A 21,674-nucleotide genomic window follows, 5' to 3' on the forward strand; every position below is an offset into this window, starting at 1 on the left:
TCCTGTTTCTCTCTGAACCCCAAAGAACAGACCATATATTACAATGTTAGCTTAGTCATACATCACATTAAAGAAGACAAGTCCTACATGCCACCCAGCTCCTGAAAGAATGAGACATACATTTCTGGACATAGCTGATGGGGGAATTTGTTTTGTTTGGCTATCCATATTTGTTACAAGGAATTTTTTAAGGGAGGGGGGAAAGACAGGAGAAAAAAAATGCTTGTTAAATTTTGTTTTTAATTAAGGAAAAAACCCCACCAAACAAAAATAAAGGTCAAAGTGTAAAAAAGTATAAAGGGAACCTTTTCTCCTTGACACTTGGAAATCCTACCCAGAAGCAAAAGGGTTAATTGGACAAACTGCATTCCTGCACATTAAAGAAAACAAAATAAGATTTTCATGGAGTGAAAGTTTAGAAACAAGAGGTTAGAAGTAAGTACCCCAGAGGAGATTTACAGGTGCACAAGTGAGAGACTAACTATTGGAGGAAAAAAACATACAAAGAACCAGAATTAACTTGATAATCTCCCAGGCATACCTCATACACACACCCCTAAAGACGCTTCTGGTAATGTACCTAGCATCAACTTTCTACCACTCTTCCCACCTATGGAAATTGCCAGAAAGTAACTAACCAAGCTCACTGCAGGTATAAATAATAACAGATATAATTACTTACACTTCTATAATTCTTTTAAGATTCCCTCAACATTTTATAAATTATTCTCTCTCCAGACTTAATAAAGGGATGAAGGAAGCCTGAGAACTCTGGGCCTAAACCCTTCTCCATTAAACATTCAGAGCAGTTTGTAAATGTGGCCTCACCCTTGTGTACTTGTTGAAGTTCTGCAAGATCTCCCAGCCCCAGTCCTGGTATTTCTTGTCACCAGTAAACCGATATAGATAGAAAAGGCTCTCTATTGTCTCAGGTCGAAGCAGATTATGCCTATCTGAAGACTAGAGAGGAAAACAATGATTATTAACTCAGAGAGTTGAAAGAAGCTGAAAAGTGGGCCATTGTTTCCTTTACCAGAGGCTTCCAGATCAAACCATCATCTTACCTTGACCTCCACATCTTTATGGCCTTTCTGAGGATGAATGTTGAAGTACACAATCTCTGGGCTCAGGCCAGTTTCTATCTGGTGATACATCTGGTAACAAGTTTCTATGAGAGCTTTGGCCAGTTCCATATGATCAGCTGTTAATCCATTATGAGCTCCAAGAGCCAGAGTACCAGGCAAGAAGCACACCAGGTGATCCTGAAAGTTAGAAGTTTTTTAAAACCACTGAAACCCTCAACAATGTTGAAGTGGCCATTTTGAGCACAGTCCACTAGTACCATTCATCAGACACTCACAGGCCCAGGCACTGGTTTAGATACTGAAAATTAGGATCTGTTTCCAAACTAAGATATAAATACATACATAGTTTCCTCCTGATTCTACACATTTTGGTCTATCTCTGGCAAATCTTGTTTTCATCTTCTTGGTTAACATTTTCCCTTACTCTCTCATTCTGCCTGCACAATCTAACAGGACCTAAAAAGGACCACCTTTTTTAACAAAAATACTTAAAAGAGGATACCGAGGGTATTCTACTTGGGCTAGCATCTTGACATAAGTCTGAGAAAAAGTCTTACTTCTGAAATGAGAAATAAGGAGGATGGAGAAAGCTGGAGAATTATATTCTCCTAAATCAGGTCTGTCTTTACATTGTTACTTCATTTAGTCTCGTGGATTTCCTGGTGGGTTACAGCCACATTCAAATTAAAGTAACAAAATACTTTCCAAGGCCAAATAGAAACAAAACTTGAATTGTCAAAAGTCCATCTACTAATGTTAACAGTAGAATTACACTTATCTATAGTTTCCTCATCCTCTCAAGCAACCCTCGGCATCATCTCTGAGTTCCTATCACTCATTTGCCAAATTTAGTTGCCAAGTCCTGTCTCCACTTCTACCACATGTTCTACATTCATGCCTTTCTCTTCCACAACTCACACCCATGCCGTCATCACTCCTGGCTTTAATAGATGGAGTTGCCATACCTACAAAATTACAATCAGCCTTTCAACTTCAGGTCTTTCCTCCTTCTAACTGATCCCATGTATATCTTTCAGACTAATACTTCTCTTGTACAGACTTAATTATTTCATTACACTATTCTAAAGAAAAAAAAAAGAAAAAGGAAAAAAAGGCCTTAGTAACTCCCTACTGTCCATCAAATAAAGTCCAAACATGTTAGTCTACTTTTGAGGCCCTCCACCACCCGGAACTGTGCTGGAAAGAGTGCTCGATTTAGAACCACAGGACCTGGATTCAAATCTCACCTCTGGCACTTACTACCTGTGTAACGTTGGGCAAGTCGTTTAAACCTCTTTGGGCCTCAGTTTCCTCATCTCTAAAGTGAAGGGGATGGACCAGATGACTTCCAAGGTTCATTCCAGCTCTAAAACTATGTTATGATCTTACCTTTGCAGACTCCTTTCTCACTATTTCCCATCGTGTACTCTACACTCTAGTCAAAATAGACGACTCACTGTTCAAACGCTTCCCACATTTGCCCATCATCTCTATGGATATTCAGGCTGTTCCCCACATATGCTGTTTAGTCATTTCAGTCACGTCCAACTCTTCATGACCCATTTGAGTTTTTCTTGGCAAAGGTACTGGAGTGGTTTGCCATTTCCTTCTCCACAGAGAATATCATCACCAATCCATCCCCCCACCAATCTCTGCTTATTTCTCAAAATTCGAATTTAACCCATATCAAATGTGAACATTTCCCCACACAGGGCAGAAGCCATAAACAGTTTGCTTTTCTCTTTAAGCATATAATAAATTCAACACATTATTTCCAAAGCTACCTATTCTTCCTATTGACCGTCATTGTGTTCTCTTCTACATTTTTACAATGCCTCGATGACCCACAATTCTTGCTTTTCCTCCCATTTTAATAATCCCAACATTGTTGTTGGTTCTCTCTCCCCTTCCCGCATCCTTACCTCTCCACAAATCAAAAGAAAAATAAAATCATTATACCAGCTATGCAAAGTCAAGCAAAATCAACACCTACACTGGCTATATCTAAAACATCTCATTCTGTACCTTGAGTTTATCACTTCTGTCTGGTGATATAATATTCATCCTCCACCCTCAGCTCAAACACTCTCTCCACCATGATTCCCCTTCTCCCACACTGACAATGATGCCGCTCTCCTCAAAGTTCCCACACCACTTTATCTCTATCATAGACTATTTTGTAATTGTCATTTGGAGTACATGTTCTACATCTTCTAGAGTAGGAACTACGTCCTATTCAACTTTACATGTTCCTCAGTCTACAGGATTACCCCAAAAGGTGGAGAAATTAGAAATGTGCCCCAGGGTCAGAAATTTAATGATTTAAGAAACCTGACAGACTTTGTACTACCCTAAGGAAGGAGAAAAGGCAGGGAAGGCTGTTTTAGGCACAAGTGAGGTTAAAGAGACAAGATAGTAAGAGTAACACCAGATGAAAATGAATGAAAATGCATAGAAACCTAAGACTTGTAAGTGAAGTGAGCAGAACCAGAAGAACAAGGAGAACAAGTACAACAACATTATAAAGGAAAAACAACTTTCAAAGACTTAAGAACTCTCATCTATGTAACAACCAACCACAATTCTAAGGGACTGAAGAAACATGTTACCAACATCTTGATAAAGAAGGGATAGCCTCAAGAGGCAGAGTAAGATTAACATTTCCAGATAGACAATGTGGGAACTTGTTTTGCTTGACTAAGCATATATGTTATCAGGGCTTTGTTTTATCTCCTTTTTCCCCCTCCAAATAGGTGGGGTGGGGGAGGAGTTGAGGATATAGAACAGAAGAAAAAAAAAAGACAAGGTCATAAAGACTTTTTTTTGGCGCAAGATTTTTTTTAACGTAGAGAAGAAAAGAAGGCAGAAAGAATCAGATAAGCAGAACAGCTTTGAAAGCTACAGGTTGAATTTATTATACATTTAAAAAGAAAAGCAAGCTATATAAAACAGATTTGCAGTTTCATGTACATTTAACCTTCTTTCTTCTGCAATGTATATGGAATGTTCATTTTACTTGGTGGTTTTAAAATTCATAAAATAAACAAATTTTGTAAAAAGTAAAAAGCATCAAATGCTTACTATATGCCAAGTACTGTATTAAGCACTAAGGATACAAATACAAAAGGTGAAACAATCTCTACCCTCAAGGAACTTGCAATTCTACTACAGGAAGACAATGAACACAGAAGTGAATCAAAATTCACTTTCATGAAGCCATACGTGGTGAGGGGTGGGGGAGAAGGGCTGAAAGGGAAAGAATGGGAAAAGAGGACACAGATGGCTGAGGTGGACAGCTTGTTGGAAGGGAAACATAAACAGCTACATATAAAGCTAGGTGAATATACACTCACAAGAAAAGGTTGCTCAGTCCTAGGATGGGCATTCCAAAACTGAATGGATTAATCCATTGGGAGTTGACCTGGGAGAGAGGCCAGAGACCTGAGTGCACTACAGGTTGGGGAGGGAGGCCTGAAGCTGATTCAGCAATCCTGTAAGAGTAGCTCTTCAGTAGTCTAGCAACAACAACCTAACTGAGCTCTGAAAACTAACTCTGGGCCTGTTTCCTCCTCTATAAAATAAAGGAATTGGACAAGGTGGGTCTCTAAGGACCCTTCTAATTCCAATAGTCTTATGAGTCCAGGAGATCTAGGCTGTCTCCCCCTCAGCTCAGCCTCAATTTCAACAAGAAATTAATAAGCCTCCTTTAACAAGTTACTTCTCTCTGAAGCTTCAGCTTCTTCCTCTGTAAAAATGAAGACACTGGACTAATGATTCCCAAGGTCCCTTCTAGCTCTAAACTGATACCTTCTGGGGGCTTTCAACCCTTCCTTCAGCCTCCTTCCCCAAAATATTTCTATCAGTTTGGTATGAGGGTTACCATTCTACTGGCCCCACCTGCTAGTAATGGGGCGGGGCCCCTTCGTGGACAATACATGTGAAAATAATTGATCTCAGCATTTTATTATCATGAATAATTAGTAAAATGGGAAGCTACCAAATGGCTGTTTCCTTTTGATAGTGGGAGTAGTGAGGCCACTTCCCCCTCCTATGTTGGCCTCATAGTGTCCAGGAGTCTATCACCAGGAGTGCTGTTTATCCTAGACATAGCTCAGGGTCCTAGCCCCAGGTGCAAAAATTCCTATTTAGGGCCCTTGAACATGTCACACATAGCAGGCACTTAATAGTTGAATTACTGAGATTGCATGATTTGTTTTTCCAATCTTAGGTATCCATGAGAAACAGAAATAAGAGGTTTTTTTGGAAGATAACCAAGCTGTATTATTTATTCAGATATGGGGAATGCACCACTTTCTGAGGCAGCCAATTCCACTTTTGATCAGTACTAACTTTTCCTCTAGGACTCGGTTCCCTCATCTCTAAGATGAGGAGGCTGGACTAGATAACCACTAAGGTCCAACCCAGATCTAAATCTATGACCCTATGATTTCAAAATCAAACAGAAATCTGCCTCTTTGCAGCCTCCACTACTGTTTTCAGTTCTGCCCTCAAACTGAGTAGGTTAAGTCTGCCTTCTTCTATATGATGGTGCTTGAGATAGTCAAACTATAACCCTTCCCCCATATCTGTTATTCAGGGCAAACATCCCCAATTCCTTCAACCCGTTCTTGTACTACTGCATGGCCTCCAGGCTCCCTAAGCGCCCTGTAATTCTTTTTTTAGGCATGCTATGGTTTGTCAATGTTCATTTTAAAACATAACAGTGAGAATCAAATACAATATTCCAAATGACTAGGGAGAAACTAACAGCTCTCATTCTGGATATTATGCTTCTATCAATGTAACTCAGCTACATTCACAGGTTTGTTTTAAACAATAGCTTTTCTGTTGTCACAGTCATTGACCTATTTTTGGAGATGAATGGTAAATAGTAGAATCTCAAAAATCACAACTTTCCTGTCAGCCTTACTTCACACTACCCTTTGGGATACAACAGGGAAGATAACACTCTATTTCCCCACTGACAACTCTGGCTAATTTAGCCCACAGTTCAAAATCAAGGCTGAAGAGCATATCCACACCTGGCCAAGAGGGTAACACTGAAGCAGGAAGAAGAGAATTAGCTGTAAGAGCCACAATATTAGCATGCTAAGTTAGAATTACTTTCTAGCTAAATACCCTAACATAAGCAACTTAAATTCTACCAAAGCTTCTATCCTTTCATAATGGGATGCAATAACTTAAGAAAAAAATTGTAATTAACTTTAACAGGAAAACCTTTAAAGCAATAGTATAAAGAAACATTTACTCTTCATTTACTCCTTGCTAACAAGCCCAATTTAACATATCATGACATGGCATAAAATACTATCTTTATTCAAAGTCAGAGGATCAACTAACTCTAAAGTTGCTCTGTTGGCCACAAGTCAGTGGGAGTCTATAGATCTTTATTTGGGAGAGGTGGGGAAAATCTGTCTAAAAGGAGAGAAATGTCTTGTGATCTACATATAGCCAAGCTGCTTGGTATAGAACCTGATGACTCAGATGATCTATTCCTTTCAATAACAACAAATCCTGTCCAAATAATAACACTACAGCACTAGAACTTTGTGAAACTGTATGCAATATCTACCTGAAGGTGTGTCTGGGTGTTACCATCAGGATCTTCTCTCCCTCCTGATTTTAGTGGGTCAGAGCCAGGCATTTTCACATTCTTTTCATGATAGTTAAGAACTCAACGTGAGCATTTTATCTTATATAATTTTACTTGCACAACTGGCCTCAATGAAGTTCCCTACTCTTGGAAAATATCACCACATCCATAAAGCAACAAAGGGTATGGAGACTCACCATCTTGGCCCTGAAGCGGCCATGAGCAAGTTCACCCACAAAAGTCAGCTTGCTGGGCTCAGATTTCCGAAGTAGGTGTCTTTTGACCCCTTCTATGGCATTAATATACTCTTCCAGCAATCTGTTAATTAAAACAATTTCCCAATTTTATACACACAGACATCTACATCCCTATGACCCACGTTTGAGCTGCAACTGAGAACAAGGATTGGGAGGGGTGGGGTAGAAAACAAGACCTGTGATTACACTTACACAGGGCACTTGCTCCTAAGGAATGTCCCACTACCACTTGCTCTGCAATCTCTAGTCTTATCAAGCCGCCTTGGACATTAAGAACTTAAGCAACTCGCCCAGGGTCACAAGCCAGTATGTGTCAGAGGCCAGTCTTCTATCCACAATGCTGAACTGCCTTTTCAAGGACACAATAAATATGTCTGGTCTTCCCTACAAATGTTTTTCTAGCATGTAGGAATGCAGTTTTTGGAGTTTGTAAAGACTGACTCAAAAAGACTGTGGATGATTTGCCTGCACTTACACACAAATGCAGCTGAGTGCTGACATTAAAATGCCCTCAGAAACCTGGGATCCAATTCCATCTCATTGCTAGCTACTGTATGACCATGAATATGTTATTTCACTACTCTGAACCTAAAGCAATTCTCTAAACATTGTAAGTTGTGATCCACATTGGGAAAGGGAGTTTGCAAACTAAGAAATAACAAGTACTAATATAATGAACAGATTTCTATAGCGCTTTACCAAATGCATTTTCCACCAGGGTCATTCTTATATATATATATAATATATATATAATATATATATAATATATATATAATATAATATAATACATATATATATATATATATATCACTCCCATTTTATGGACAAGGAAACTGATGCCCAAGTTATTTGCCCAAGGATATACGACTAGTTAGTTAAGTGCTAGAGCCGGGACTTCCTATTATTCTACTACCAAGTCCAGTGTTTTTATTTGTAACAATATAAGACTTTAAATTTGCCTCTGATGAACCCTAGTGTAACTTTTTCTTTTGTCTAGAAAGATACATGTTTTATCTTCTTTCTTACCTTAAAAGATCATATAAAATCCTATAGTTCTCTCAGGGAAGTCAAACTCACTTGAGGCTTTACCTTACAGACCTTATGAAAAATATTTCTTAATACTACAAAGGTAAAGATATTTTAGAAACCCCAAATTGAACAGTGATAGCAACATAAAATTTGATTTAAATGTCAAAGAAAACAATAGGGAGGGTCAACAAAGTTTTTATGGTAAAGGTGATCTAGATCTCACTTTTCCCCCAAGAGTTATTTACTTTTTTTTAATCAACAATTAAACGGTTCAATATAATACTATCTTTCTGTTTTTGAGACAGGAATTTTTTAGGGGGGAAGGGGGGCAAGGCAACTGGGATTAAGTGACTTGTCCAGAGTCACACAGCTAGCAAGTATTATATGTCTGAGGCAGGATTTGAACTCAGGTCCTCCTGACTCCAGGGCCAGTGCTCTATCTACTACGCCACCTAGTTGCTCTAAGATACGAATTTTTTTAAATTACATGTAAAAACAATTTTAAACAATCATTTTAAAATACCATGAGTTCCAAATTCTCTCCCATCCTCCCTCCTATCCCAGCCCCATCAAGATAAAGGTTATACATGTGCAGTCATGCAAAATATATTTCTATATTAGTCATGCTGTGAAAGAAAATGGACAAAAAAATGAGAAAAATAAAGAAAGTAAAAAACAAAACAATATGCTTCAATCTGCATTCATATTCCATCAGTTTTTTTCTTTGAAGGTTGATAGTATTTTTCATCATAAGTCCAACTGTTTTGGATCTTTGTATTGCTGAGAATAGCTAAGGCATCCACAGTTGATACTGCTGTTACTGTGTATAATGTTTTTCCTGGTTCTGCTGATTTCACTACATCAGTTCATGTAACTCTTTCCAGGTTTTTCTGAGAGCATCCTACTCATCACTTCTCATAGCACAATAGTATTCCATCACAATCAGTCATTCCCCAACTGATGGGCATCCCCTCAATTTCCAATTCTTTGCCAACACTAAAAGAGCTGCTTTAAATATTCTTGTACATATAAGTCCTTTTCCTATTTTTTTAAAAAATCTCTCCGGGATATGGATATAGTAGTGGTACTGCTGGATCAAAGGATGTGTACAAGTTTTACAATCCTTTAGGCATAGTTTCAAATTGCTCTCCAGAATGGCCAGATCAGTACACAACACCACTAACAGTGCATTAGTGTCTCAATTTTCCCACATCTCCTCCAACATTTGTCATTTTCCTTTTTTGTCATATTATAAACTTTTCTTAAGAATCTGAAGTGTCCCAGTGTTAAGAATATCGGTGTTTAAATGACCAGCCATAATTCTAGAGAACTCAAGGTAAGGGCAGGTAGGTGGTGCAGTGGATAGAGCACCAGCCCTGAAGTCAGAAGGAGCTGAGTTCAAATCCAGCCTCAGACCAAACACTTGACACTTACTAGCTGTGTGACCCTGGGCAAGTCACTTAACCCCAATTGCCTAAAAAAAAAGAAAGAGAGAAAGAAAAAAAGGAGAACTCAAGGTAAAAAATGCTATCCACCTCCTCATAAAGGCATGATGGAGTCCAGATTAAGAAAAATTTTTGGATATGGCCAATGTAGGAAACTTTTTTGTTTGACTGCACATATTTGTTGTAACAGGGGTGGGGTGTGAGGTTGTTGCTTATTTCCTTTCTCAATGTGGAAGAAAGGTGAAAGGAAGAGAATGCAGATCTAAAAATAAAATAAAATTTAATTTTAAAAAACGATGGATGGAGAAAAAAAGAACAATTTAGTGACCAAGAGTTTTTTTTTTAATTTTTAAGACCTACATCTCCAAATAAGACAGCCCAGCAGAATAGATGCTTGGCTTTGAAGTCATAAAGCCCTCAGTTCAAATACTGCCTTCTAGGTCTACGACCATGGTTAAATCACTTAAATACTTAGTGCCCTAGACAACTGCCTAAGATTAAGTTACAATGGAGCTGTTAAAACAAATTTGTGGAGGGAGTTTTTTACATGGGTTATTTGCCCTAAACCAATGACATAACAAATCTAGAATTGTCTACAACTACCTACAGGACATCTCCACCTATATATCCTGTCATCATTTCAAATTCAACATTTCCAAACCCAAGCTTATGATCTCTTTAAAACAAAACAAAAACCGCTGGATTCTATTCTAATATCATTATTCTTGTCGGTCTCACATGTTTAAAAGCATTGTGTTATCTATGTTACTGCAAAAGCAAAACTGACAGAACTTGGTAGATGACTGGATACGAAAAGGGGAGAGATATCATCAGTTACCAAGTCCTATCAATTCTACTTATACAACATCTCTTTGATCCATTCCCATTATCACTACCTTGCTAAGGTCCTTTTTACCACTTACCTGGAACACAGAGTCCTTGTAGGTCTTCCCATTCTCGTCTTCAATTCTGTCTCTGCCCACTGATTACTTTATACTGCTGCCAGACTAATCCTTACTCAGGATATCCAGTCATATCATTCTTCGGTTAAAATTCTCCAATGGCATACTACTATCTGAGTGAAGTTATATTTCTTTAGCTTAGAATTCCTGTGGCCTTCCACATACCAGCACCATGATGTCTCTCCTGCTTTATAACTCCTCTCTATGTACTGTAAGACTCCAGACAAGCTGTACTATTCATCCTCTCCTGAACAGACACTGTGCTTCCCCACTGTTACCTTTGTTCACACCTGTCTCCCCTGTGCCTAGAATCTTACCCTGCCCCCACATCTCCCACCTGCAGACTTCTTATCATCCTGCAAAGCTCAACTCAAAAGTTAAATCTTCTCCAAAAAGCCTTGAATGGTTCTCCTATTCAGTAACTGACTTTCCCATTCAGAATTCAATTTGCTTGCACATTTGTAATGCAATTACGTTATTATTTTATATTATTCTTGCATGACACAGAACCATAGTAGGACACGAGAATCATGTGGTACAGAAACCATGTCTTATCCAGATTTCATTATCTTTTCTAGTGTCTGCCCACTGCTCTGAATACAGTAGACACTTACAAAATGTTTGGTGAATCAAACTTGGGAATGCCAGTAGAGAGGTAAAGTACAAATTGAATTCACAAAGACCTTATTTGAAAAGTAGGGAAAGCAGAACTCACTCATTTTCTTTCTTTCCTCCCTGAATCCATTGCTTCAGCAAATATTCATAGTAGCTGTCAGCTCGGGCACCTAGAGTATAGACTCCCAGGTGAGTAAAGAGGCCACTGTTGGTATTGATAAACATGGGAACCAAGCCATCATTCTTCCCTGATAGGGAATGAACATGTTTCATCACTTTTTCCACAGCTGTCTGTAGCATTCAAAAGAGGAAACAGGTAGAGAAGAACAAATACGTGAATGTTATGGTCCTAGAGCTAAAGCAAGAGGTCAAAGAGGAACTAGCTAGGTCAATCTCTGACCTAGGTCAATGTCTGCCTCAGTAGGCTTTACTTCCTAATTAAGGCTGGAAGAACAGGTCATCACGAAAAAAGCCAAATGCTGCCTGGCAGCCTTCATTTCCCATAACCAAACAGCACCTGGCTGGAATTTAACAAAGGCTTAACTCAGATTACTCTAAATGAGGTTTATAAAGGCAATTCAGACACTGGTACATAACATTAAAGTAATTTAGGGGCAGACAAGCTGCTGGCAGGTATTCTCTGATAGGGTACAGAAGAGCTTAATTTACCTTCCTAACAATTTTCAAGTCCCTAAGTCAATTTTTATTCAGCCTAATGACTATGTAGCCTTTTACTTTACAAGTTGCCTGCCACTGACCAATGGCTGATATGAAATGATTAATAAATCTCTACTGAATTCTTGTTGAATTTTATTGATTCATATAGCTTCCTGGAAGGCAAAGGAAAAACAAATCTGTTTTCAAACCTTATTATGACCTTTAAAGCATCAATTATGAGAGATGAACCAGATTATCTCTAAAGGTCAGTACAGCTCTAAGCTTCCTTGAATCCATGCACCTATAAAACAGCTTCTAAATTACATATTAAAAGAAGTAGCTCACCCAGAATAAATATACGAACTTTCAACTCAAATTGGAGTCATTAAAGAGTCAAACAGTTCCAAAAGTTGAGATTTTGAAACCTAAAAACTGTTTTGTTTTTAAATTAGCAGATAATCCAACTGGGAACCACAATAAGGAAAAGATACAAAGGAATAAAGGCAATTATTTGCCTCTTTTAATAAACCTATGGGATTTAAAGAATGTTAAAGAGAAATGACTTCCATCTTTCCTACCTAAGGGAGAAACCCACCCCTAATCACTATTTTCCTCCATGAAGACCTGTTAGAAACAAATCAATCCCAACAAACTTAGCCAGATCACTAATTTATGATGATGTCTGCTAAGTTAGTTTTATACTCTTTATTTGGGACTACAAACAGAGATCTAGGCTATTGACATTTTTTTGTACAACTATTGTAGCACACTATAAAATCAAACCTCTTGCAATAATTAGCAAAGGATAAAGTTAAAGAAAGGGGTCCATAAATAGTTTAAGTCCTGCCTCATGGTAAAAGCTCCCCTTTTCCTGAGAGGGAAAAATCTAAATAACCAGTTGGTCTATACCTGGAATCTCATATCTCCAGTGAGCCTAGAGAGCTCTCTAAACTCCAGCTGGATACTTGTCACCTCTGCCACAGTGCTATCAGAGGTCCACCGAGGAGGGTGGGCAACACCACTTCCAATGTTTACATCAGAGTATGGGATCCTGGAGGGGGTGTTGAATGCTGGCATTAGCCGATTTCCAATATCTTTCTAATAAAAAAGGGAAGAAAACATTCAATAAATCATATAGAAGTCCTCAAGAATCTACCTTTTTTATACACTGCTCTGCCAATGTATTACCCCCCTTTTTCACGTAAGGAGGGCTGCTTGGTGATGTACCAAGCTGCAACCATAGTGTCTGAGGAAACAGCTAGAGTGGAAGGAACACTAGAAGAGAGCTCAAAAGACCAAGGTTCTGTCTTTGTCCTGTCACTAGCATGCTGTGACTTTGGCTGGGCAAGTTGCCAAACCGTGCTGACACTCAATTTTCTTTTATGTAAATGAAGGATAATTCCTATCTTACAGGACTACTAAAAGGCTTAAATAAGGTAAAGTCCACCTAAACTAGTAGGCACTATAGAAATGTGAGGAATTGTTATCTGCCTGTACCCAACCGACTCAATATAAACTCAAATACAATTTGTAATTACCACTGAATCACATTTCTTAAAAAAATTATAAGTGGAAGAAGCACCAATTGGGGGCCAAGCTCATATTATGGGCACAAAGATGTGATTAAATAGCTAAATATGACGCTAAAGGAGTAAATTATAATCAAATTAGCCCTGAGTATAACCTACACATGGTAGTAACAAAAATCAAGTGAAAGAATATCAATTCAGTGACTTTTAAGGGAAGAGAAAAGGACCTTGAATTGGGAAACTCAGATCACTTACTGCCTTTTCCAGAAAAAGACTATCTCCAGATAAATGGTAGGTACTCAGAAGTCCACCCAAAATTCGGATAGTACTCTCAAACAGATTTACATCCACATTTTTTCCAAAATTCAATTCCGTCTTCACCCATGCCTTGGCTTCTTCAAATTCTATATTGTGAAACAAAAAAGGCCAAAGGGACTGAATTGATAAGGATATTTCTTGCACATATTCTAGATCCCCTCTAGCTCTAAATCTATGATTCTATGATAAGGTTTGAAAATTTAACTATAAGACTAAAAAAAAAAGTTATTTCCATCTAGTAAATGAATTTTCTATGTCAAGGCTAAACTTGTTTTTAATCTCTGGGGTTAAAGAGGATACCTTAAAAAAAAAAAAAAAAGAGGATACCTAAGCAGGACTCCAAATAAGAAAAGTTAAGGATACTAGTTTTTCGAAGGGAAGGGGATGGGAATAAGCATTTACATAGCTCTTACAATTTGCTGGGCACTGTGCTAAGCACTTTACAAATATTTATCATTTGAGATGGCAAGGGTCAAGATATAGCCAAACCATTCAAAATCTTCCAAGTTAAAAAAAAAAAACCCTCAAACAAACAAAAAAACCCACCACAGTTTAAAATATCTAGAGCGTACTCTTTGGACATGTTGGTGAGGTAGAGAATTTTAGAGCTATATTACCCATAACCTAAGTAGGACCATAAAGCTTAAAATTTAGATGGAAAAGAAAATATACTGGAACCTGGGCATATGTACAGTAGACTGGATCTGTACTAAGGTTAAATGTAATAGTTTTTCACAAATTGACAGCTCTCCTTATGACTAAAGAAGACACAGATTTTAGATTTGACAAGCAGATGGTACTACCAGGAACCTAATTTTAAAGCTATCCAGACTTAAAGGCAGCTGAACTTGGATTAAATTTAATAATCAATCTTGGTCCCAGATATAGCTGATGAAATACAATTGCCTTAACTCAGCAGAGGTCAGGGACTATGAATGTAAAATGTTGTCAGACATGGGCCAGCTACAATATTGGTCGATTTGTTCAGGTATTTTTCTTTGTTAGTAGGAGGATTCATTGATGAGTAAGAGGTGTATAGTTAAACGGCTTTAATTGAAATGTGTAAACCAAAGGCACCAAATAAGACTTAAAAAATATAATTAAATTAAACTGTACAGTAAAGGGAGCTCTACTCCAACTACCGAGACTTCTTTTATAGACTAGAGCAGCAGAGACCTCAGAGAGCATAGTCCATCCTCTCATTTTATAGAGGAGACTGAAGCCCAGGGTCACACAAGTTGAAAGTGATAAAGGCTAATATGAGGAAACTGAAAAGTCAACTGTAATTGTCATAAACTATTACAACAAAAAATCTATGCCTGTACAAATTGTTAAAGTACCTATGGAAATCTCTGCCTGTTTTAAATACATATATACATAAAGGAAAATAATAAGCTCATTTGGGGGCACCTCCCAACCAAATACCTACCTGTGCATCTAAAAAGAGTCAGGAGCATTATTTCATTAATATGTTTCAAAGGAACACAAATGGAAATCAACAATTTTGATAGCCATACAGGAATAATTAGGAGTACCATACATCAATGTGATTTTTTTATATATGTAGAGATTACAGCAATGTAGATAAACTATAGTGATGTGCACTATGTTTATGTTGTGCAAGCTGATAAGATATCATAGTTTCGCACAGTTGGACCATCAAGAAACATTTTCTCCAAGAGAAGATAGTTTGTATCATTAATTTATTATTGTGTTATTAATTTACTAATACAAATAACACATTTTCTTAAAAGATTACAAAGCACTTTCCTCACAAAATTCCCATGAGGTAGAGAGTACAACTATCATTCCCATTTACAGATGAAGAAACTGATATCCAGGAGGTAGACTTGCCCAGAGTCACAGATATTAAGTCTTCAAGGTGGAAAGTGAAACAAGTCTCTACTGACTTTAAGTCTAGCAGCCTTTACATTACTCTATACTGTCTCCCTTTAAAAAGGTTTCCAGAAAGAAAACACTATAATCCCAAATCTATGTTAATGGAGATATGAAAAAACACAGGCATTTATTTAATGGTCAAGAGATATTTAACTACTACTGATAATAGGTTAAGGAAACACCCAAATATCTGTACCTCTGCCACAAATGCTTATTCAAGCTTTCATTATGTCTCACTTGCACTATGGCAATAAGAGGTTGTCTCCAGTCTTCTAAAACTGAAGGGAGTAGCACACAGGACTAATGATTTTGACAGCCAAACAAGAATATGCAATAAGGGATACTGAATACCACCCTATATTTTTTAAGTTACATTAGACAACGTGTGAGAACAGCATGACATCATATAACTAAAAGACATTAAGAAGTCATTTAGTCAGAGAAGAGCGAAGACGGCAGAGTAAAAGCAGTGACTCTCTTGAGCTCTCCCCCAAACCCCTCCCAAATACCTGTAAAAAATGACAGAACCCACAAAAAGACAATGAGGGCAGCTAGGTGGCACAGTGGATAGAGCACCGGCCCTGGATTCAGGAGGCCCTGAGTTCAAATCTGACCTCAGACACATAATATTTACCAGCTGTATGACCCTGGGCAAGTCACTTAACCCCACTGCATAGCCTAAAAAGAAAAAAAAAAGGATAGAGTGAAACAAATTTCCAGCCCAAGACAACTGGATGGTGATAGGAAAGTTCTATTGCAGTGGCCTGGAAAAGGAGTACAGTTCAGCATGGGCCACACAGGCAAAGACAAACCTAGAGTAGGACTCAAGAGACTGAATCACGGGAGATTTCCAGACTTCTCAACCCACAAATGCCAAACACAACTTAAAAGGTCAGTGGGAAAGGTCTGCTGGACGTGGGTGAGAGAGAAGCTTGGTCCAGCCCCCGCTCTAGCAGGTGCTTCCAGAGCTCTCGGCCCACAGACAGTGGTGGGAATGAACAGCTATCAGAGGGGGACTGCAGGGATCTCTTTGCTAGTTCTCTTGCTTTGCCCATGCTTGAATCTGGGTTGAAATCTTGGGTGGGGGTTCTGAGGTGAGAAGGAGTGCTGGTGTGGCAGAGCTTGTGGCAGCGGTAGAGAAGTAATCCTCCTCACAGTTCCAAGGCAGAAAAGAGTGCTTGTCATCACTCATAGACCAGAGCACAGGCCAGCAAAGAAGTAAACATCTCTCCTTTAATCATACTACCTTGGAAGAACTGAAAATTTATAGGTCCCTAGAACTATCTGAAAACAGCTGCACAAAACCCCCGAAGCTTGGGACAGTACACCTCCACACTGGAAGCAGAGCCCTACCTTAACAAAGAGTTAAAAAGTCAAGTAATTGGCTGGGAGCATAAGCAAAAAGTGGGGGAAAAACTCAGACTACAGAATCTTACTTTGGTGACAAAGAAGATCAAAACATACAACCAGAAGAGGACAACAAAGTCAAAGTTCCTATATCCAAAGCCTCCAAGGAAAATATGAATTGGTCTCAGGCCATGGAAGAGCTCAAAAAGGATTATGAAAACCAAGTAAGAGAAGTAGAAGAAAAATTGGGAAGAGAAATGAGAGTGATGCAACAAAATCATGAAAAACAAAGTCAACAGCTTGCTAAAGGAAACCCAAAAATATACTAAAGAAAACAACACTCTAAAAAATAAGACTAAGCCAAATGGCATGAGAGGTCCAAAAAGCCAATGAGGACAAGAATGCCTTAAAAAGTAGAACTGGCCAAATGGAAAAGGAGATCCAAAAGCTCACACAAGAAAATACTTCCTTAAAAATGAGAATGTAGCAATGGAAGCTAATCACTCTATGAGAATTCAAGAAATTCTAAAACAAAACCAAAACAATGAAAAAATAGAAAACAATATGAAATATCTCACTGGAAAAACAACTGACCTGGAAAACAGATCCATGAGAGAGAATTTAAAAATTATTGGACTATCTGAAAGCCATGATCAAAAAAAGAGCCTAGACATCATCTTTCAAGAAATTATCAAGGTATTCTGGCTAATTGCTTATGAAAGCCTGCCTCTTCCAGCAAGCATTCCCAATTGGAAAAAAGGTCATTTAGGCCAACTAGGTTTGAAGGAAGGATTTTCTTCTGCTGTGAAAAATACCAGTTCTGTGATTTGCACGTTCACACAACATTCAAATGAAGATGTATCCTGGAGTATTCAGTTAGCCGCCACATACGCTCTTTGTGACTTGAGTCCCGGCAATCCAGCAGAAGTGTCCAAGGTACTAGAAAATTGGACAAGAACGTCCACAAAGAACATCCCACCTGCTGTTATGACCTGCTTAGCTGAAGTCAACTTGTTGTGTGCAGGAGACCTAAGCTAAATCACGGAGGAGAAAGACACTGCATCTGTCCAAGTGACTTTTTGTCTTTATCAGAAGAGCTGGTTGATTCAGTTGAGAAATGATCAAAGCAATATCAACAACAAAACCAGGCAAAGGACAGAGACACTCCTTATTGTTGTAGGCAGAAAAGAAAAAGTAGGAATGACTTTATTCTAGAAGGGATGTCCTTCACAAAATTATTGTATTATTGATTATACATTTCATAAGCCTGACATGTTTTAAACGATGGGTTGAAGTATTATATTATGACCAGATAACAAAAACTTGAACTTTCCCATTTTTGCTGCAGAAAGTATTTTTTTTAGTGTTGGCTTTTAAAAAATGTGGCATTTTAAATTTAACCTAACTAAATGAAAATGCTATTGCTTCCTGAACTGAGAGTTCCTGGACTATGTACTCAAAAAAAAAATAGACTAGAGAATTATATAGCTAAAAGAGACTTGGATAGCAGAGTCTTCCACTACTGAGCCTAGGAATGAGCTACAAAACTGTATTTTTTGTTTTTAGTGGGCTTCTGGATGGAATAAAAGACAAAGCTCCTACCAGAAATTCATTTTAACTTATTTTCCCTCATTTGTAAATTTTAGTAAAACTGTTCAATTTCATCTTATTGTAGCAGAAAAGGACATCTGAGAAGTAAAACTAAACTCTAAATGCAGTTTTATGTATCAACTACATGTACATAAAAGATTCAGAGATAACCAGCAGATCTCTGTGTATTTTTGATATGTAGAGTATAATCGCATTTGGTGATGTTCCACTTGGGGAATTTTAGTGTTTGTATATAGAAAAGGGGTTTAATAACTCACCATCGTTGTGATTTATCTTGTATTCATTATTTCTTAAAATGCTTGTACGGGTACACGTTTTTGTTGTTTTTTATAATAAAAACAAAATGAACAAAGAAAGAAAGAGAGAAAGAAAGAGAGAAAGAAAGAAAGAAAGAAAGAAAGAAAAGAAAGAAAGAAAGAAAGAAAGAAAGAAAGAAAGAAAGAAAGAAAGAAATCATCAAGGAAAACTGCCCTGATATTCCAGAAACTGAAAGAATCCACCAATCACCTTCTAAAAGAGATCCCCAAAGGAAAACTCCTAGGAATATTATAACCAAATTCCAGAGTTCCTAGGGTCAAGGAGAAAATATTGCAAGCAGCCAGAAAGAAACAATTCAAACATTGCGGAAACATAATCAGGATAACAAGATTTAGCAGTTTCTACATTAAGGATCAGAGGGCTTAGAATATGATATTCCAGGGGTCAAAGGAGCCAGGATTAAAACCAATACTCCAGCAAAACTGAATATAATCCTTCAGGAGAAAAAACAGACATTCAATGAAATAGTGGACTTTCTTGATGAAAAGACCATAGCTCAATAGAAAATCTCACTTTCAAATACAAGACTCAAGAGAAGCATCAAAAGGTAAATAAGAAAGAGAAATCATAAGGGACTTTCACTAAAGTTGAACTGTTTCTATTCCTACATGGAAAGATGATATCTGTAACTCATGAGACCTTTCTCAGTATTAGGGTAGCTGGAGGGGGGTGTGTGGTGTGTGTGTGTGTGTGTGTGTGTGTGTGTGTGTGTGTGTGTGTGTAGAAAAAGGGCACAGACTGAGTTGAATATGAAAGGATGACACCTAAAAAATAAAATTTAGGGGTGAGAGAGAAAATTGCACAGGGAGAAGGAGAAAGGAAGAGGTAGAATAGGGTAAATTATCTCACATAAAAGACAAGAAAAAGCTTTTACAGTGGAGGTGAAGAGGGGGGAGGTAAGAGGGAATAAGTGAATCTTACTCTCATAGGATCTGGCTTAAGGAGGGAATAACATACACACAATCAATTGGGTATGGAAATCTACTTACCCTATAACAAAATAGGGGAGGAAGGGGATGGGGGGAGCTTATTGGGGGAGGAGGTAATCAGAAGCAAACACTTTTGAGCAGGGACAGGGTCAAAGGAGAAAATAGAAAAAATGAGGGGCGGAACAGGATGGAAGGAAATATAGTCTTTCACAACATGACTATTATGGAAGTGTTTGGCATGACTACACACGTATAACCTATATTGAATTGCCTGCCTTCTGAATGAGGGAGAGTGGGGAGGGAGAAAGGGAGAGAATTTGGAACTTAAACTTTTAAAAAAGAATATTAAAAATTGTTTTTACATGCAACTGGGAAATAAAATACATAGGCAAAGGGGTATAGAAATCTATCCTGCCCTACAGGAAAACAGAAAGGGAGGGGCAGCTAGGTGGTGCAGTGGATAGAGCACCAGCCCTAGATTCAGGAAGGACCTGAGTTCAAATCCAGCCTCAGACACGTAAGGCTTACTAGCTGTGGGACCCTGGGGCAAGGCACTTAACCTCCACTGCCCAACCAAAAAACAAAACAAAACAGAAGAGGAAAGGGATAAGAAAAGGCGGGTGATGATAGAAGGGAGGGCAGATTAGAGAAAAAGCTATTCAGAATGCATGCCATCTTAGAGTGGGAGGAGGGGAGATGAGAAAATCTGGAACTCAAAATCCTGTGGAACTGAATGTTGAAAACTAAAAATAATTTTTTTTAAAAAACTCATCTAATCCAACCCCTGCCATCAGAAAGCACTACAGCTTTTCCAATCCACTCTACACATCATTCCCATATTGGTCTTCATGTTCTTTGTCTGCTCAAAAACTTTTAATAGCTCCCCACTCCTTATGATGTGAAGCCTATATTCCTTAGCCTGACATCTAAGGCTCTCTACAAACTGGCTCCAATCTATCCCTCCTTATCTCCTCTTCTTTCTCCCTTTAAGTACTCTATAATCTAGCTAAAATGGATTGTGTACTATCCCCCCATACACATTTTTTTCACCTTTGCCCCTTTTACTCACATTCTTTCCAATACCTGAAATGCCTTATCTCCATTTGTGGGCATTCCACCGACACTTCCACGGCCAGCTAAAATGCTACCTCTTATATAAAAGTGCCATTTTCTACTCACTTAATCACATAGCATTTTATACTTCTTTTATGTACTTAACATATTCTAACTTGTAATATTTCTGTTTATAAGTCTTTTCCTCTTCTACTATATGAGGTGAATGGTAGGATGAACTACACTTACCTTTCTATCTCCTCCAACTCCAATATGGTACATAAATGTTTGCTGACTGAACAAAATATAAGGCATCAAGTATCTGGTATACTACTCTGGGTTATGTCTAACAAAGTATACTTTCAAACAAGGCAGAGCCAGGAGATATGAACAATAAAAAATACCTTCTTTTAAATCCAAAATCCACATGGTGTCCAGGGCATCGATTATTGTCAGACCAAGTCCAAACCACTCATTAAATGAATGTGTCAATGGCTTTAGTTCATCACGACCCCAAGCAAACTTTTTGTATCCTTTCCATGCATGGCGGAACGCTTCTATCACAGCCTTTTGTCTTTCGTTGATGAGAACTATAAGATTAAAGAGAACATTGTCTTTCAATACAGTATCTGACTGAATATAATAAACAAGTCTCAAGATCCTCAGGAGGACCATCTGTTACTGCGGAGTTATGGTTGCTATGGACACTGCTTTCTAAACCTCTACTATTCAGAGGCAACAGTGGGAGACGTCGCTTGTCATAACCAAGATAAAAATAAGGAACTTCACTTCTACCTCAGAACTCAGAGGGAAAAAAAAAGAGGAAAAGAGCTAAATTGAGATGAAGTAAGGGTTACCATGAATCTGGTAAGAAATCTGGCTGCTCAGGAGTTCTACAGAAAGCTTTAAAATCCCATAAGACTACTATAGAAATATAGTATAGAGCAGTGGTTCTCAAACTGTAGTCCCTGAGACCCTTTCTGGGGGTTCACAAGGTCAAAACTAT

At 38.1% G+C, this 21,674-nt stretch overlaps 1 protein-coding gene across 2 annotated transcripts in view; it reads right to left on the bottom strand.

The window, feature by feature from the left end:
- MAN1B1 (mannosidase alpha class 1B member 1) overlaps positions 1-21,674 on the bottom strand; it is a 39,583-nt gene that overhangs the window by 3,878 nt on the left and 14,031 nt on the right. Inside the window, exons 6-12 of one of the 2 annotated variants that reach the window (XM_020981797.2) lie at positions 21,073-21,258; positions 13,449-13,597; positions 12,574-12,762; positions 11,108-11,298; positions 6,897-7,017; positions 1,065-1,262; positions 829-960 (exon numbers count right to left, since the gene is read on the bottom strand). In XM_020981797.2, the coding sequence (XP_020837456.1) occupies positions 829-960; positions 1,065-1,262; positions 6,897-7,017; positions 11,108-11,298; positions 12,574-12,762; positions 13,449-13,597; positions 21,073-21,258 (1,166 nt within the window). The remainder of the gene's footprint in view (positions 1-828; positions 961-1,064; positions 1,263-6,896; positions 7,018-11,107; positions 11,299-12,573; positions 12,763-13,448; positions 13,598-21,072; positions 21,259-21,674) is intronic. The other variant, XM_020981799.2, reaches the window with a different exon arrangement.

This window comes from Phascolarctos cinereus, unplaced genomic scaffold (genome assembly GCF_003287225.1).
Source record: "Phascolarctos cinereus isolate Bilbo 61053 unplaced genomic scaffold, phaCin_HiC Scaffold_2;HRSCAF=192, whole genome shotgun sequence".
In the NCBI taxonomy this organism is placed as follows: Eukaryota; Metazoa; Chordata; class Mammalia; order Diprotodontia; family Phascolarctidae; genus Phascolarctos; species Phascolarctos cinereus.